A 19,154-nucleotide genomic window follows, 5' to 3' on the forward strand; every position below is an offset into this window, starting at 1 on the left:
AGAGTCACAACTACAGCATCACAGTTCTGATAAGTTTGGCTTCAAACTTTTTTATGGAGCTGGCCCATAAAAAAAAAATCAAAACAAACCAAAACAAACTTCTAACAGAATTGTGCCCTGCCAGCTCTGTTCTCTGTGTGAGAAGCATGAGGATTTCAGCAGGACCACAGAGTGTGCTGCTGTTTCCAAGTCCCTCTAATAGATTAGAGCACAGGACAAACAACACTGAAACTACTTGTTTTGTTCCAGAGCATCTGAACAATGACACAGTGAAACCTGGCACTTCTTACAGGGCTCCATTCAATCTGCAGGCTGAGCACCTAGGGTGGTGCTTTGGCCAAACTACAGAACACTTCCCTTGGATGCCCAGGATTTCTTTTGAAAACTTTCAAAAGGCCCTTTCTGAAACCATACTGTAAAGGTGACTACATTTTCATGTTTCAGAAGGCCAAATACTTATCTTCCTTTAAACACAAATTATTCTAGAGCAGCTTGGCTGTCACAACAGTTTCCTACATCCTCCCTCGGCTGTAGTGGAACAGATGATCCTAAATTAATCTTTCTACAGGAAAAACTATCATCTGTGGTTTGAAATTCTGACTGTACACCAGGCTGTCACTAGTATGAGGTCTGCCTTTCCCCACTTTACAGCAAGACACACTCCAGTTCAAAGCCCCCTTGCTCACACAATGAAGAACACAGTTTAGACAAGCTGCAAGCCAGCTCTGCCACCAGTCAGAGCCAGTCACCACAGGGGCACCTTTTTATATACTTACAAAATCTTGCTGAATGTCAGTGAAATCTTTTCCATATTTTTCTAGTGCTTCCTCAAAGAGGTTTGCCTCTGAAGCAGACCACTCCTCCATCTCATCTCTGCACAGGACTGGCCCACCTTGTGGCACAAGTGCAGAGATTGCCTTGGAAATGTCATAGACATTTTTGTGCAAAGTGTCCATAGCATGGAACTAGGGGGTTGGAAAGGAGAAAGAAACATAAGGACAAGTATCTGGGGGGAAAAATGTTCAACAGTGAAACAGCAATGACAAATTCTGCACTGAGATGGGAAGGTGTGGTATTCTGTATTTAAGGAAAAGTCAGTAAAAGCTGGTTGCAACCTCACACTGACTGTAGCTGTCAGTGCACAAACCTAACATTCATTAATAGTGAGGTTTGTGGAGCACAAGTTCTTGTGTATCAATTATTCCTATCAGCTCCTCACCAGCAGCACCACTGCTGGTGAGAAGAAGCACAGGATAGATCCACTCCCCCCAGGACTGAGCCACCATCCCCAGATGGGGCATGGAGATAAGAGGTCCAAGGGCGTTTCCTCACACACATAGCCATGCATGTACTTTGTCAAATAATCCACAAAAATTTCATATATGAAAAACAAGAGCAGCAACACATGTACACATCCCCCCCCAAGGGCAGAAACCTCAACAAAGATTCAAGTTAAGTCACACATCACAGCTGAATAGGAAAAAAGAATGACTCTCAGGGGCAATTACTCCTCAGAAAGCTGAGCTATGGCTGTCTGCAACTTGTGATTTATAAGGGCTGAGAACATGCTGAGAGGGAGGAATTGCTATTAGTAAATGAAAGCTTGGCTTTATTTCCAGGTTTCTGCAGTTTTAATCAGGATGTTATTTGCCTTTCATCATACCAGTTTTGTGTATGTGCATAATTAACCTACACTGTTCTAGACTGGCATTTGTTCTATGTATAAGTTTACATTACTCCAGTAAGGAGGTGAGGCTTTCATAACAGTTCTCTGGAGACTTCAGATATTTTATTCAAATTTTCATTCAACTTTCTGCAGCATGAAAGTTCAAGTTTTTTCCCTTACCTTGATCTACTCAGCAATATTTATGATTATGAAATGTTAGCAATATCACTACTCCTCAGGTACTCTCAACTGGCAGTCAAAGAGAACAGTATCAACTGACATTTCTTATCTGACCACAAGCTTTTCCCCCAGACATCCTTGGTCAATCTCACCCAAGGATGCCAGTGACAATCTGGTGTTGGGGAAGTGATGAAGAATGGCATTCTGGCATTGTAACACTACAGACAGGCAGACAATAATTTGTGTTCTTCTCCAGAGAGCTACTGAGCCCGTGCAAGGGATGAGCTGTCAAGCATGTCATCAGACTATTTTAATAAAACTAAGCAAAAAAAAAAAAAAATTGCCTCATAGTATTATCTGTGATGGATCATAAGAGGCACAAGGCCAGAAGAAGTTACTTCATCTGTAACTAAAGGATTCCTTTTCAAAAGCAGGGTCTGCTTCACAGCAAGCCACAACTACAATCCATCTGTCCCTTCCTCTTTGCCAACTGTTAATGCTGAGGTGAATATTTTACATCTCTCACAAACTTAAGGTCCCCTAAAGAAAATCTTACCAGTGTGATGTCCCTGGAGGCTGCTGCAGCACTCATGTGCAAACTTGGCTGTCTGACAGAACTACTGCAATCCAGGGCTCGGGCAAAAGTACCAACAGACCTGAAAGGAATTAAACACAGCCTTAACTTCACGTGCAAAACCAGCATAAATATAAACACCCAGCCAGCACTTTCTGAGATGAGAGACTCCATTTCCCAGTTACAAGATTACATGGCTCATTCTGAGCCACAGATCATTCTCTCCAAATGTGGTTTGTTATTGTGAGCACTTTACTTAGCTCCTATGATTGAAGAGGCTTAGGCATGGCAGAGGAAACAGAGGAAGACTCAGGGGTCACCAATGGGGAGTTTTGAGCTACTCTCTTATCCCTTATCTCCCAACAGAATTGAGCTGCAACAGGAACAGAGCACAAGCAAGCTTTATGAATGACAATAATTTCCTTCACAATGACAAAGAGCAGTGCTGCACTGTCCAAAAGGTACAGAGACAGATGCCAAGAAAAGACACAAAGAATGCAGCAATGCATTTTTCTAAAAGTTTCAGAAAATTTGAAACAATATTATTTTACAACTTAACATTGTATTATATATATATTTCATAAAGCCTGCACAACACAGCAATTCTCAAATACTTCACAACTCATCATCTTTACATCTGAAGCCACAAGCCCCATGCTCTTCACCTTATTCCTAAAGAAATTAGTTGGAGAAACCTGTAACAAGCATTGGTTCTCAAAATTCCTACTCCCCCTCTTGCTTGCTACACCACATGGGTGCAACACTTGTGCTGCTGCACAGTGAACTGGAGCTGAACTCCTCTGAGCAACAACAACAACAAAACAGGCAGGCTGGGTTTTCCCCCTGCACTCAGGTGACTTCCCCAAAGCAGCTGAGAGCACAGAGGAACACATTGGTGCCAAGCAGTGCAGGAGTAGGAAAGGTAAATGTTTGACAAGTAGTTGTCATCAAACATCTAATTCTGGCCAAAACCCAAACAAGCCTCCCCCATCAGTGTCTGTGGTGACTCACACCTCACTCTCCTCCCAGTCACTATCCCTGCCCCACAACTCCCCCGAGCCCAGCTTCAGCTGAACTGATACTTCTGTATGTGTGAACTAATTATAAACTGGAACACTCTGCTGATTCTGAACAGAAGCAATTCCTGCACTCATCTTTGCAGTGATTCTCATTACAGCCTGCACCTTGCAGCAGCAAACCCAGTGGGCAGCACTGACTGCCACAAAGAGCCACTCAAACCAGCTCTGCCAGCAGAAGGTGGAAACGCCCATCACAAAGCAGCTCCACTGTCACTACAAACCAAACCACGTGAAAACCCAAGAGGGGGAAGGGGAAAAAAAGGCAGACAGAAGCAGGATTCATCTATAAAAGTACCACCTAAAACACAGAGAATTTGGAGAGTGTTACTGTGTATTTTTTCCCTAAATTATTCAGTCATCAATTGCTATGAGAGCCTAAAATTTATTAGAGGCTTCTGTTTATAGAAATGGATACCAATGAATTAGCTCAAGAACCTTTTATAAAGGAAGAGCTGATCAACAAAGATTGCTTTGGGCTTAAATGAAAACATCAGTAGAGATTTGCAAGGTTTTATTTTATTGTGCCTACCTCTTGGAATCTAGGCATTAGAAAATATCCACAGCCCATCATAAGCATTTACCAGAATTCTTAGCAAACCATTAATGGATGTTAAAGTGTCACTGGCTTTGAAAAAAGCAGTAAATGGACAGAGCAAAGAACTGCCAAGAATTTAATTCACAAAGTCTTCTGCATGCTGACTAAAGCATTCAAAAAACCCCACCAACTACAGGATCATTTTCACATGCAACTTGCTTTGCTTTTATGAAACCAAGTTGTAAACCTGAGGAGCTGTTCCTAAAATCATGCCATTCCCATGAAGGCATGTAAAATGTACCTCATCTTAAAATGAAGCAAGTGAATCAAGCAACCAGAACCAGCACTCATGCTCATACAACAAAAAAGAACACAAGAAAGTGCTTGGAAGAGTTACAAACACTTCTTCAAAGGAGAGGTGAAATACTCTTACCGTGCTACCACCAGGAACTGGTCTATCTGCTTGTCTACTAGTGGGTTAAAGGCTTCCCAAACTTTTGTTTCAAGTTTTGACTGATCTCTTCCATCATCCTCACCTGGTTGAAAAACAAAATAGAATTATTTAGTATGGCTCTTTTAAAATATGAGTACTTTCTAGATTCCTTTTTTATCTCACAGTAATGTCACTGTTAGCCCATCTCAGTTACTCTGCCTAACAGGCCACTGTGAAAATTTCACTCACTTATTTGTATGTGAATTGACAGACACAGCAACACAGCTCATCCAAATTGGGCAATCAGATTTTCACAAACTGGTGTCAGAGGATATGTCATGGAAAACAGAGTGCATCTTTCTCCAAATGAGACAATTTCTTTTCAGTCTCTTTCCCCAGCTCATCTGTCTTCCTCCTTTATCTTGCAGCAGTCCCAGGAAAACAGACACACTCCAAGCTGCTCTGAGCAGGCAAAGAGTAGCTGGTTCAAGCCATCTCAGCTGCTTTCTAGGGGGGAAACCATGGCATCAGACACTCTTCATTTTCCTGAGTCTAAACAAGCCAGAATACCCTGGCAAAATACAGGAGCCACTGAGATCTTTTCTTTCTGCTTCTTTTAAAACATCTGGCAGTTATCCTTCTCTGAAGCCCCATGTTGGCCCACTGAGGGAACAGGATGCCTTTCAGATTAGTTCATCCTCACTTAGGAGACTGGCCCAGCTGTTGGATAAATACTGGTTCCATAGACAAATTAAACAAGAATCCTGACCCTTTTTTTTGCCTGTCTTAACATGAGACTAACAGTGTCAGGAGAGCTTCTAAGCAAAGACAGAAGCACCTCTGCTTCCACATCCTGGCCCATTCCAGACTGGATGTGGTCTTCCCAACACAGGTCACAACCCTCTCTCTCCTAGGAGCAGCTTATGGATAGACCTTGCCCTCTGCATTACACAGGGCTCAGGGAAGAACAATTAGATAGCAACACTCCTCACCCCTCTCAGTTTTTCCACCCACTTTAGGATCTGTAGGGTAGTGCAGAGACAAATCTAAAGTTAGTTACTATCTGATAAATATTCCTGCTTCCTGCTACTTCTCCCTCATCCTCAGGCCCTCATGGTCCCACTGCTCCATGACACAGGCTGAAGTCTCAATGCATGCTCCAGCCAGCAAATTCTTCCTCCTGCCTGTTCTGCAGGTGAGAAGTCTAGGCTGGCAGCCAACACTGGCATGGGGAGAGGGCTCCAGGGAAAAGGCACCCAGCAGTAATGGGCAAATTGATGAGGGCAGACAGCATTTATTTGGCAGTAATTTGGGAGGGGCTCTTATAGGGAAGTGAGGCTTGATTAAGAACACAAAAGGCTTTACAGATGTGATGGAAATTTGTGTTTCCCATGGAAATTTTGAAATCTCTTAATAAAAAGAGTGCAAGATCCAAGAGAGCCCATTAATTCAATTTATTTCAACAACTTTCATGATTTGGATGAATGCCCATTTAAAGACCCATTTGCAAGAGAACTAATTGCCTTCAGTGGGCAACAGCCTCCCCAAAGGCAACCACTGCTGCACACATGGCCTGGCAGTGGAAACCATCTCCCACACCTAGGCAGGCCTCACACAGAGAAGTGGCCATGTTCAACATGAACTCTTGACAATTTAAATAAATTACAGAAATTACCCTCTTTTAGTAAGTCTGTTATATCTGCCTGGTATCTGTTTCCAACTCGAATCTCTCCTTTATCAGCAAGCAGGGTCTTTTGTTGAGGATCATACACCAGTGAATAAAAGAAGAAATCCTAAAAATAAAACAAGACCAAAAAGGTAAACAGTGTTATTAGCTTTTACTTCCAGCTTTGCAACCATACTACCAAGTTTTTACAGTTTAAGTGTGGTTTCATTACACGTATATATAGATTTTAGAATTGGGTGAACAAAAAGTAAATAAACCACCAGTTTAAAAGCTCCATTTAAGTGCTGCTACTTTCTTCTACATTACAAGTGTTAGCTCTCAACAGCAGCCTCTCTCTTAACATACAGCCTCTCAATTTGAAGTGAACAAAGCTCCTCTTGCACACGCAAGGCTCAGAAGGGCCAGGACACAATTTTAGTCACATCAGCTGTTTCAGAACACAAAATTGCCACATGCCATGCAATTCCCATATTCCAAACCAGGAGGATTAGACATCAGTGACCTATCCACACAGAAACACCAGCACATATTGAAGCATAACTTCAGAATGTTACAGCCAGACTAATGCAACCCCAGACAAACCCTGTGGCCTCGGCTGGGCTTGCTCTAATCTGTCAATGTCTCTCATGCTGCAAGGCCCAAAGCTGGACAAAAACCAACACAAGTGGTCTCAGAAGGGATGCAGTGAGGGGATGACCCCCTTCCCTCCATCTGCTGGCTACACTGCTGCTAATACAGACCAGGATGTGCTCAGCTTTCCCTGGCACAGGGATGTGCTGCTGACCAACTTCTTGCCTGCTACCATCTAAGCTTAAAGCAGCACATTTCTTTCTGCTCATTATTAGGAGGGGGGCAGCAGATTTGGCAGCAGCAGTAATTAGCTGCAGGTGGCAATCCACTAATTTGTTGCTTTTGTTCAAGTAGATGTGGAAAAGCCTAAAATAGCTGCTTGGCTTCCGCTACCTTGGTGTGTAAAATTAAAGCAAGAAGGCATTCCAGAATGAGAATGTTCTGCCAGGGCAGAGAAAGGAACCAGCCAAAAATTTTAACTACCTAAAACTGTACAGTTTAAGTAATTAAACTTTTCTGCATGGATAAGTACTGAGCTATAGCCATTGACCAGGTATGCTCCATCAAAGTATAGGGTGCAGCTCTGGGCAGGATTAAAGCTCTGGTAGGACATGGAACAACAGACCTTTTGTAACCTCTGTCCACAGCAAAATGTTCATCAGGAAGGAGAACTGTCTCAACAGAAACAGGATGTGCAGTGTGCCATTTTCCATATCTCAGGTTTCTGGCTTATTTTTTCACTCCCCTTATTTCTCTGGCACTAGCAGGCACCCTGTTTAAATACATCTCATTTCATGCTCACCTCATTTTTCCCTTTCCCTATATTTGTATGTGTCAACAGCACACAACAAAAATTAGGACAAAACCAGCAAGAGTTTCAAGCCCTGTTCAGCTTTATGAAGAGGTGGCAAAGGAAAGAGAGTCTCCCAATCTGTCATGCACAGCCCCAGAAAAAGAAGAATTACTGCAAATTTCCACAGTAACATGGCAAAAATTCTGGAAGACAACTGAACTTCAACTGGAAAGGTTGTCTGTAGTTGGGTTTAGGGTCAGAGGATTTGATTACATCCTAAGCAAATGATACTTTTGAAAAAACTCCTACTCCCACAGACACCAGGGTCAAGTTACATCAACCTACGGGCAGAAGGCAGCTTCAGAGCATAAGAAAACTCATTTCTATCACATCTATGTAAAGAAATCTGGGTCTCCTGCTCCCTGACACACTCAAAGCTCGAGACATTGCAATAGTTTGAGAATGTATCACTGTGGAAATAAAATGTAGGTAAAGCTTTTGTCTCACAGGTTTCCAGGTTATAAATACAGTGTTTAATTTGTTCCAGCTCCAAAATATCTGACTGCAGGACAAAGTATATGCAGTGCAACATTAATGCTTTGAAGGCATGTTGCCCAGCAAACATACAACACACTGCAGAGTAACAACACAGTGAGCCCCAAAGAAGACCAATTCCACAGGCAATTTCATTAGTCTTTTTTGGCCAAGGAAAGTCATACATTGTGGAGGAGGTTTCTCCCATGATATTTGATTGTTAGACGCCCTATTGCTTTTCTTTTATTGGTTATCACTATAAATTTTGTCTACAAAATCTCAATTAGTTTCAGGTCATCCATTTATGTCTTGTCTATTTCTGTCTCAAATCAATCAGGTTGAACAAAAGAATGAAAATCCTCTGGTCTCTTCTCCCCATCCAGAGCCTCCTCAACAGAGGAGAGATGGAAGCCTGGGGGCCCAAGTGTGAATTCTACAGAGACTGCAACCCCTAGAGGTAATACAACACCACTGCCATCTTCCCTCACAGACACTGAGATTCATTCCTGCAGACTGAGTGGCACTGCTGAAAACATTAATACACATCAGCTTAGTGCCAATGCAAACTAAGAAACAAACCAGATCCTCGTGTACTCTAAAGCATGTGTGAACTCCTGACCACCACTATGTGATGAGAGCAATTTTTCACAAGGGTTTCACAAGAGTGATGCGCACAACAAAATAACACTGCTCTTCAAAATCCTCCACTCATTTGTGCTGTCAAACTGTGTATGCTGGGTTTGCAGCAGTCAGAGAAGGGTTTTCTCTTTTCATTTCAGAGCCCAGGAAACGCCCAACACATTCAGAAAAAATTAACATGACCTGCCAAGAGTTAAAATTGAATCATGACTTTCTGCCTCTTTCAACTGCTAGAGAGACAGATCTGCTCAGAGCTCCCCTACCCAAGCCCCTAAGCTACCCATAGCTATGCCAAGAACCAAAGTCACCAAGAAACTGGAGAAAGAAAAGCCAAAGTACACCACAGAAATAATGGTTACTTCATTGCAGCTTGCAAACTTACTTTCATGTATTTGATATATTTTAACCAGAGAACATTTTATTTTTAGGGGGCTACCCAAAGGAACAGATATGCCAGACATCTGCTCAGCAGGCAAATTCACACAAGCCTCTGGATATAGCCAGGCAGAGCAGTAAAATAGATGTACATTCAAAACAGGTTCCTGCAGAATAGGGAAATCTAGTGCTTTTGCCATAATTGGCTATGATCTCCATGGGAATTAGGTGTCTATAGAAAATTCAGGTTCTCTAGTTGCCTTTTTTTCCCCTCTATTTCCTGCTATTCTTCACTTCTGCTACAAATTTTACAGGCACAGTGAAAGAGTCAGTGCTGGTCCCCTCCAGCCTGCTCTCCAAACATGCAAGGCAATCTTCCTGAGGAAGATGACAGAGAAAGGGTAGAGGAGGAGAACAGAGATAGCAAAAATATCATTTTGCTTTGCTTACTACCTTCCTAAAAAATTCTGTCTGGATGTTTAACCTGCTTCAAGGCTGAAAGCCTACTTTTAATGGTCATAACATTTGGGAAATCAAATACCAGGTTCCCTAGAACTGCTTAGGCTTTATTGACAAAAGTCACATTAGAAAAAAAGGAACTACCCTGAAACATTTTGAAAGCAAAGGTTGGATTAAGAACAGGAGGCATGGGGAAAGAAGAAACAGTTCAAAACAATACCATGAAGTGTTAGGAACCCATTGGGCAACAACTATCTCCTTTTCTTAATCTCTTTACCCTCCACCCAAGTATATTTGTGTTCCTGAGCTTTTAATTTCTTTACCATCTGTCCAAGTTAGTTTGCACCACAGCAAAATGCCATGCTAAGTGACAGGACACATTCAGGGAACTCTCTCATTCTGTGAAATCTCTAAGTGCCTGCTCAGTTCTAAAAATAACCCACATCACTCATCTTGCATTTTGAAAGTTCAAAAGAATGGGAAAGAAAATTATCTTTCTGTGCATACATCTGCAGCTGAGCATTGCATGATCAGAGGAAAGCATGCTTCACTCTCAGCACACCTACCTGTAACACCAGTGATAATAAAAATATGTTGGGAGCAACTGAGAACAAACACTGCTTAAGAGCTGGGTACTAAAAAATCTGAAATCATTTCAGTTTGATTAACTTGTGCTTTCAAACTGGCATATCCTGGGCTTCTAGCTGGTTACAAGCACTGCTGAATACCACGTCCCTTGTTTGATGCTCTGCCATTTGGCAGCCTGCAGCAGAGCCGACATTTTTTGGTTTCACATTCCAAAGAGAAACTCAACTATTTAATCCCTGTGCCTTGTTTAAAATTCTCTTAAACTAAAGTATCAGATTAAAACTAATCTGATGCTTAAATAAATACTGAAGAAAGCTACAAAAGCATTTAAAAAGAAAGTCCAGCTATGAGAGAGACTGCAGTATGCTCCTTGGAAAAAAATGGCCTCTTTTCTCCTTTCTTAAAGGCCACTAACGGCCATCACCCTACTGGTTTTAATTACAAGATTTCATCTCTTGTATAACATTTCAATGTTTTCAGATGCAAATTATTTGCTTGCAGATGTGTTCAAATAATAATATCCTGAAGTTCTTTGCTAATCTCCACAGTAAATCTCTCACAGACTGTCAGACTCCAAGAGTGTCTAACCCAGAGGTCCAGCCACAACTAAAGGTATAGAAATACAACTTCTAAAAATACAATGGTAATAACTTAAAATCACAAAATACCTGAAAAAGTAAAGCCCAATATTTATATTCTGAATGGTGTTTAACTGTGCAAGACAATTCAGTTTCAAGTTTTGGTCTGAGATACCTTTAAGAAGGGACTGGGTAAATTTCTGTCAGATGTCACCTGACAAGCAGTTTTTCAAGGATTTAAGTGTCAGTGGTGGTCTATGAAGGAGTCCAGATAATTATTTTGACCAATGAACACAAAGAACAGGGAACTAAGCTCCTCAAAAATCTGAGGCAAGATCAAGCTTAAAGCATATTAACATAAATCTGTATGATTTCAGGATAAAGCAAATACAGAGAAGCACAGCTTGCTCCCTGCTCTACAGTTACAGCATCTCCCAGGGTTGGAGCTCTCAGCCTTGCCACACTGATGAGCAAGTTGGGTTCACTTTACAGAAGGAGAGGCAGTTCACTGTCACACAGAGAGGTAACTACAAGGTCTGGCCCCCAGACCCACAAAGTTTTATGCACAATGAAGACTGTACAGAGCCTAAAGCTTCCCACTGTCAATGCCCAGTACATGCAGAAATGAAAGAATTCTTTTTAGAAGACTTGCAAAAAGGCACCAAACCTAAATTGTGCCAGAAAAAACTGTTCAAGCTTTAAAATGCACAAAATGGTTCCTACCTCCCGTTCCAGATACGATTTAAGGGATTCTGTCTCATTTAACAGAGTAACGCTGCATTTGCCTCTAAAAAAAGAGAAACACATCTCATGAAAAAATACAACTTAAATGCTCGTGTGATTCACAAGATGGTGTCACTGAAGTTGTACACAGAACTTGAGCTTACATTGAAGAGCACTTGAAAAATAACAGTGTTGTGTGATTTTTTAATAAAATGGCAGAAAACAGTCATTACCTAATGTGTGTGGCTGGCAGAGATTCGAGCTGTCGTGAGAGAAACAACTCACGGTGTCGTAGCTGATGCTTCTGTTTTTCTGGTAAATCAACCATTTCTGGATTTTCCATCTCCTCTTCCATTTCTCCTAGTCATAAAGAGACAAAATTGATCAAGAACAAGACATGGATTGACTTCGAGCAAGTCAGAATGACCTGCTCCAAAACCTTTGCTAAATAACAAACTTTAATTACATTGAATGTAACATTTCGGCCATTTGAACAATTACATGATTAGTAATCTTGAATGCCTGTGAAGAATTTTATTTATTCACCACCACCACCAAATTACCCCAGGCACACACAGGTCACACCAAGCTGGAAGACACAAATCTGCTACCAACAGAGAAGTTCTGGAGAGAGAGAGAGAGACAGAGAGAGCTGCTTTTGGAGACCATCAGTGCATCAGACTCATCCAGCAGAAGCTGACACATGATGAGTGAGGCATACTGAAGTCTTTCTTCTTTGCCAGGCACAAGTTATCACAAACCCTACTCCTCTTTCAGGACATCCCACTGTCCCACGCCAGCTTTAACAGCTTCTGCAGGAAATGCCCACTGGAAAGGGCAGTTTATTTAATTAGTGTTATTTTGTACTCTCCTCACCCCAACCACAGCCACAGGATTAACTGGAATGTAACCAAGTGCCTAGGGCCACTCCTGCCACCCTGGTTGCCCAACCCACAGCACACACACCCAACTGCAGCACTCCTGCATTGCAGCAGCCAGGATCCACCACCTCTGCCTTGGAGCTATCCAATCTCCATCCAACCAGTTCTCAAACATACACCAAAGTAAATACATGAAATCCCACCCACACTGACATGCAACTGATCCCAAACATCTTCCAGCATCTTTCTTTCAGGAAATAAATTGTATGTTTTGTGTTTGTTAAGAAGTATTCTGCCACTTACGCCAGCTAAAGCTGTAAAGGGCAAAATACTCAAAGAAAAAAACTCCAAAGATCCTCCATGGCAAATGACTGAGAAAGAAGAGATCAGACTTTTCCCTTCTCTAAGAAATTAATGCAGTCACTTGTATTTTGCAAAACTACAGGCAAAGTTTCCCAGACTGTAGCAGAATGAGCAGTAAAGCCTCATGCATGAATTGTAAAACTCTTAATTTTACAGCAGCATTACTCTAAAAGAGCAGACTTATGCCTCCAGCTTAATTCAACAGTTGTTGCCAAAAAACATTTCTAATGAGAAACACATACAGACACAGTTATGATTTATATACCCTTAAGATTAGTTAACTAAAATCCCCATAGTTATCCCAAAAATAAAGCAAACAAAGATCTCCATTTTATAAAACACTAAAATTGCATTTAGTTTAAAACAGGCCACCATTACACCAAAGGTGGTGACAAAAAATTATGTACCCTTCAGGTTGCTCACAATTTATCACCATTTTACTGCCCTGAAAAAAAGACCTGCAGTTTATTTGCTCATCAGGTAGGCTGCTCCAGCAAGGAAGGAAAAAAAGAGCAGCATAATTAACCAGACTTCAACACACAATAGCTGGTTACCACATGAGCTGGTAACCATACAGCAGCATGTACTTAGGTTTTAATATTTTCCTGGGAACTAGAACACCAAATTTACATTTGTTGCACACTCTCATGGGTCTGCAATTTATTTACTAAAGTGGATTCTGTTTTAGATGAAAATTAATATTGTGACTGCTAGACTACACTGTAAATATACCACGAACAATCCAGCAAGTTCCAAGCTCATGTGCCTGAAAACTGAAGGATGCACAAAAGAAAAGGGAATTCATGCCTGTACTTACAGCAGCCTTTAGAAATTACAGTAGTGCACTGTATAATGCAGGGAAATACTACAAGGAGCAACCTCAAATAGTTTGTATCTTCAGTATATTTGATAGCCTACAGCTTTTATAAATTACATTTTTCTAAAAAGTATGTCAACCCCTTTGTGCCAATGGAATCTACCGACAAAAGGAAAGCACCCAGCACAACCAAACTAATCCCAGAGACTGCATCCCTTCAGGTAGGCTCACCTTCCAAGCAGTATTTTATTTATGTGCCTTGCTTTTGTAATAAAACACAGAAGGTGGAGAGCACACATGTTCTTATGGCAGCTCTGCTATGAACAGCCTCTCAAAACCAAAAAGCACAATATATTTCTTTTCAAAAACAGACAGACATTTCTACAGGTAACAAACATTTCCCTCACACACAGCAGTACAACTGTCACAGCACCCCCAGACAGAGGCAGGAACATTCCAAGAAATAACAAACAAACACATCCATATGAACATTGCCCCTCCTTTTTCACAGCCATGATTTAACCCTGAAAAAAACCGACCTGACCAATGTACTGGGAACCAAGGGATGGAGGAGAAAAGGACTGGATCTGGGACAGGAACCTCTCCCTCACTGAGGTCAGGCAAAAGCTGCTGGACAAAAAGCAGCACCTCCCTCACTCCCAGTAACAAAAAGCACCCAGACAGCTCAGGCTGAGTCAGACCATGAAGCACAACAGGGGCTGTCCCAGCCCCAGGACAAGTCTGACATATCCGCATTTCACCTTCCCACAGCTCACCCACTCACACTAACTGGAGCAAACACCACCATCAAGAATGGAGGCATCTGAGAAAAAAAAAAAAACCTTTAAAAAAATAGAAACATATTTATAAAATATCCAAGGAATCTTTTCAGACAGATTTGCCTGCATTCCTTACAGTACTGTGGAATAAGTGGTATGGGAATACAGGAGGTGCAGTACATTGGGACTTCAGTGCTCTCATAAAGCCTTACTTCAAATTAACCTTTCTGCTTGATAGATGTGCCTGTGCAGATTTGAAACTAAACATTTAATCTTAATACAAACAGTAATATATCAGCTATGCAGCAGTAGCCAGTGGAATGCTGCAAGAAGTCTATTAGATTAAGTATTATTTGATATTTAATGGCAGAATCATTAATAGCACATTAGCAAAGCTTGAAGATGACTTACATTAGGAACAAGAGATAGGCAGATTAGGCACAAACAGCAAGACTTGTGTGAAAGCTAACATATATGGGGAAAATAATTAGAAAGAGTAAACTTTGAGTTGGCAGGAGAAACCCAAGAGGCAGTAATTGTAATTTAAAATGACTGGGTGTGTGAGATGTGAAATTAAGCATCAATATTTGCTAGACATGAGAAAGAATAGCAATTTGCTACAGATCAGATTGGGCTCTCCAGAGCATCAAAAGCAGAGAGCAGCAGCCCTTTCTCTGCATTTTGGGTGTCATACAAGTAGCTACATGACAGAATTCAGAAATGCACGAAGGTAAACAAGACACAGAAATCAGGTTTAGAGAGCAGACAAGGTTTACCAGCTTGGGAAACAGTCTGCAGTAACACAAAAATTAGTTAGCATGACTATAACCAGCAAAATAATGTAAAGAATAAAGAAATAGAGTGGGGCCAAATCATTGGGAAACACAGTAAAACCAGTGCTACTGACCTGCACAATAGCAAAGGAAGCTGCAACTCGGGCTGCTTTAACAGCTTAACTAAGGACCTTGGAGGAACATTCTAGAAATGTTGCATTTGAATAAATTAAAATACAACAACCTGGAAGAAGCTTTCTTCTTCCAGGTTCAGTTTCAAATGCCTTGTATGAAGCTGTAGCCCTAATCCTTTTTTCTCTACAAAAAAACAGATTTTGACTCATAGCTGTAGAAAACATGGAGAAAGTTTTAACAGGCAGGAATCCCTACGCCTTGAGACTTGAGAAGGAGTTTGCCACATAATCAGTGTGGATCCTCTGCATGAAGCTCTGGTGGTCACCTCTTGTCATGGCCACTGTGTCAGGTAGCAAACAGACAATATTTTGGACACCTTTATCTTTCCTCATTACATCACTCCCAAAGAGAAAAGACACAGTTCCCCTCCTCTCAGCAACAACTGAGTCAAGGTGTCATTAGTGGATATATGAATTGGACTCCTCCTAAATCTGCATGTGGGGGGCTGGGAGAAAATAAAGAAGGAGAATAAAATGGAAGAAATGAAAAGAGATAATTTGTGAAGCTATTGTCAAACTTCATTTAGATTGGTGTTATTTAAATGTAAAGAAAATGCTCAATAAATTCCTCTGTACCTGTTTAGGCACAGAGGTATCATGCAAACATCTATTTTCAGAAGCTTTGGTACTTCCAAAACCAAGCTGCCCTGTGTGCCAGAGCACCTGCTGAAAACCAACCACAAATCTGCCACAATCCAGACAGTGCTACGTCAGTATCCCAGCCACTACCAACTGGTCAGTCACGGCCGCAAGTATTTAAATAATTATTAAAAACTGTGTTAGACATTATATAAAGAAAATACATAGTGACAGCATCCAACAAAAGGTTGAGGAGTGAAGTATCTTTCCCATTTCTCTTCCATCAAGTCCTGTCTGCAATCTTGCTTTCTAAGTCTCTCAGCAAGAACTAAAAACAGTGTCTTACTGGTGAAGCAAGTTCATTTCAGAAACAGTTGGAGAAACTCCCTAGAATAATCTGTGAGGTGATTAAAGAGGCTTATGAATAAAAAGCACTAACAAAGCATGGAAGACATCATAAGGCTGAAAGATTTATAGGACAGCCCAGACAAGCTTTACATCATATGATAAAAATAGTAAGATCACAGATTAAATCCAAGAATCAGGTTACATACATCAGGTACCAATTTATAGTCACCAACTACAGAATAAGGCTCTTCCAACACATTTCCCTGTATACAGACTTATGAGAACAGACAACATTTCAGACTTGCCTGTTTCAGATATCTGATGGATCACCCAAGCTAAAGTGACCTTTTTTTTTAAAACTTCAAAACATTGACTTCACAATTACATCTTTTTCTTCCTTTACTGGAAGAATAAAAAAAAACCAAAATATCCATACAATTTTTCCATTCATGCCGTAGCAGTATCTCCCCACTGCTTAGCTCTCTCACTGCACTGATCTCAACAGTAGGTCTAAAATAAAGGCATCTTAAACAGAAGACTGTGTGAATCCAGAAATGTCTGCAGTCAGAAAGCTCCATTAATCAGCTGAACAAAGGCAGTTAAAAGATCAGTGATGCAGACACGTACATCTACTGCAAATGCATCAAAATGAGGCAACAGGAGACTGTATGAAAATGAACTCAAAGTCAGTGACAGTGTGCAATATCTTTGCTAGAATCCTAACATCTATAAAATTTAATTTCATTATATCATGCAGGATGTTGATTTTTTTTTTTTCAAGAGTAAAGAACTAATGGCTGTCCAAAAAGCTTAATTCTGCTCTCTCTTCTCCCTTCTTACAAAGAACGGAAACCACAGAGCAGCACATCTATCTAAATAAATGGAAGTCATTCAGTAGCAATTTTGTTCTGCGCCAGAAAGAAAGATACTAGACAAAATGCTAGTTACTAATGAAATTTACTCTAAGAGGCAGACTCGGTTGTCTCTGGTTGCTCTATTATTAGGATTTTGCTATAGATGAATTTTCCCATCTTTCAAACAACACATATGAACAATGAATTATGTGTTTGCATTAAAAAAACCCCACTTAGATTTCTTATCACAAAGAGAAATCAGCATTTGCAGGTTCAAAGAGCATTTATGTGGGTCCAAATTATTTTTCATTTTCGGTCTCAGCTCAGTGTTTCTGTGAACCCTTCCCACCTGCTTCCTTTACTGAACCTAGTGAAGTGAGACACAGATGAAGGAATCAATAGCCACGTTGTTTATGGTGAGGCTCCTATTGAGCTTCAGCATCCTCAGATAAAATGAATACTGCTGCACTGAAGAGATCTAAAAAAGCTTCACAATTCTGTGATACAGGAAACTCTCCCTCAACACCACGACCTCTTTCCCAGGTATGGCTGCAATGGGGGGATTATTTGGACAGACTACAACAGAAAATACTCAGATTTATCAGTAAGGGATTCGTTTTGCTGCATCTTTTCCCCAATGGCATTAAAGCAGTGAGAACACAGCAAGCCATTATATTCCTTGCTAAAACTGGGTATCTGATTCAATCAATCCCCAGTCACTCTATTGATACACACACCAAGCAGCACATTAAAGACAGTGATGCTTGCCAGCTAAATCACAGTTCTGACATGCCCATATCTGATTGCTTCCCTCTCATTTATAGATGTGCCCTGAATCACAAGGATTCATAAGGCTGTCCATGCTTTTTACTAAATTTTAAGCAATCTGAACAGCTACAACTCACACAGTTTGCTGTTTACAAGAGAAAAGTTACTCCACTTGCTTCCCAACAAAAGGGCTTTAAGTATTCAAAATAGTGATAGGAGAGTCTCAGATTCTCTGTTTTCAAAGTCTATTTATTGAGCATGTTCAGACAAAAGCCGTGTCACTGCAAGAAATATTATTAATATTGAAATTCAAAGAGAAATCCTGTTAGTCAGGTTTCAAGCTGGCCATGTTTCAAGTTGCTTTCCCATAATCAGTCTACTTGATTCCCTCAAATAATGTTTGAGGGGTTTTTTAATATACAAACCAAACAATTAATGAGAAGTTATATTAACAGGGAGAATATATTCTCTCGCCCCAAAATTAAAAAATTAATTTCTGTGGTGCAAATAAGATGTCTTTACTCAGCCCTAGCTGAAACCTTCTGTCTTGCCCCCACCAAAATCCAACCACACACAAATGAGGTATTAAAAGGTTTAAGGAAAGGGGAAAGCAAAACAAAACAAATTAAAAAAGAGAGTCAGGTAGAAAGACAGAAAAGTCAGCCAAACAAGTAATGCAAACTGCTAAAGATGACTACAGAAAAAAATACATTTAAGATACTGATACTTGAAATACCAGAGCTGTCCCCAAGTCTGACAATTCTGTGCAGAAGCATTTGAACACAAAGCAGCTTACTTGCATGTTTGTCTGCCAGTACAATGAGCGTGCTGGAGATGTCTCTCCTCCTGTAGAAACACACCACCTTTGCTTCCACATTTCCATTGGCAGTCTGAAACAGGGAACACAAGAACAAACTGATCCCTGACCAGGAACTTGATAAATTATCGGGAATTTTGCACAAGAGCTACACAGAGCCTGCACACATTACCTCACACACAAACTCCTGCATGATCCCTTCCAGGGGAGGGAAATTCCAGGCAGTTTGGCTCTGCCCTGGTAATGGCTCCTGAGGAATCACCACTTTTAAGTTACAGATGTTTCAAGCAGAGAAAACCACACTTACCTGCCATTGCAACCTATTAACAAGTCACTTTGCTACTTTTGAGGTGATGCCTATATTAAAGAGCCCTCAAATGAATCTTTAAAAACCTGTGAAAAATAACTGAACTCAGATCTAGGCTGTTCTCCAAACCCTGCAGGGCAGTAGAAAGGCAAGGAAGAACCCAGCCATTGTTACTTTTGCAAAAGAAACGACATGAGATTCTCTGACAGCACTGGTGAGCTAAATAATGACCAACACACAAAAAAATCATTACAGAAGGAG

General features: G+C 40.8%; 1 protein-coding gene across 1 annotated transcript in view; it reads right to left on the reverse strand.

Moving 5' to 3' along the window:
- Window positions 1–19,154, reverse strand: part of MTA1 (metastasis associated 1) — a 74,050-nt gene that overhangs the window by 38,643 nt on the left and 16,253 nt on the right. The window contains exons 3-9 of the mRNA XM_058809063.1: window positions 18,566–18,659; window positions 11,647–11,773; window positions 11,414–11,477; window positions 6,143–6,260; window positions 4,468–4,570; window positions 2,403–2,502; window positions 777–965 (exon numbers count right to left, since the gene is read on the reverse strand). Of these exons, the coding sequence (XP_058665046.1) occupies window positions 777–965; window positions 2,403–2,502; window positions 4,468–4,570; window positions 6,143–6,260; window positions 11,414–11,477; window positions 11,647–11,773; window positions 18,566–18,659 (795 nt within the window). The remainder of the gene's footprint in view (window positions 1–776; window positions 966–2,402; window positions 2,503–4,467; window positions 4,571–6,142; window positions 6,261–11,413; window positions 11,478–11,646; window positions 11,774–18,565; window positions 18,660–19,154) is intronic.

The sequence above is a fragment of the Ammospiza caudacuta genome, chromosome 7, assembly GCF_027887145.1.
Source record: "Ammospiza caudacuta isolate bAmmCau1 chromosome 7, bAmmCau1.pri, whole genome shotgun sequence".
NCBI lineage: Eukaryota > Metazoa > Chordata > Aves > Passeriformes > Passerellidae > Ammospiza > Ammospiza caudacuta.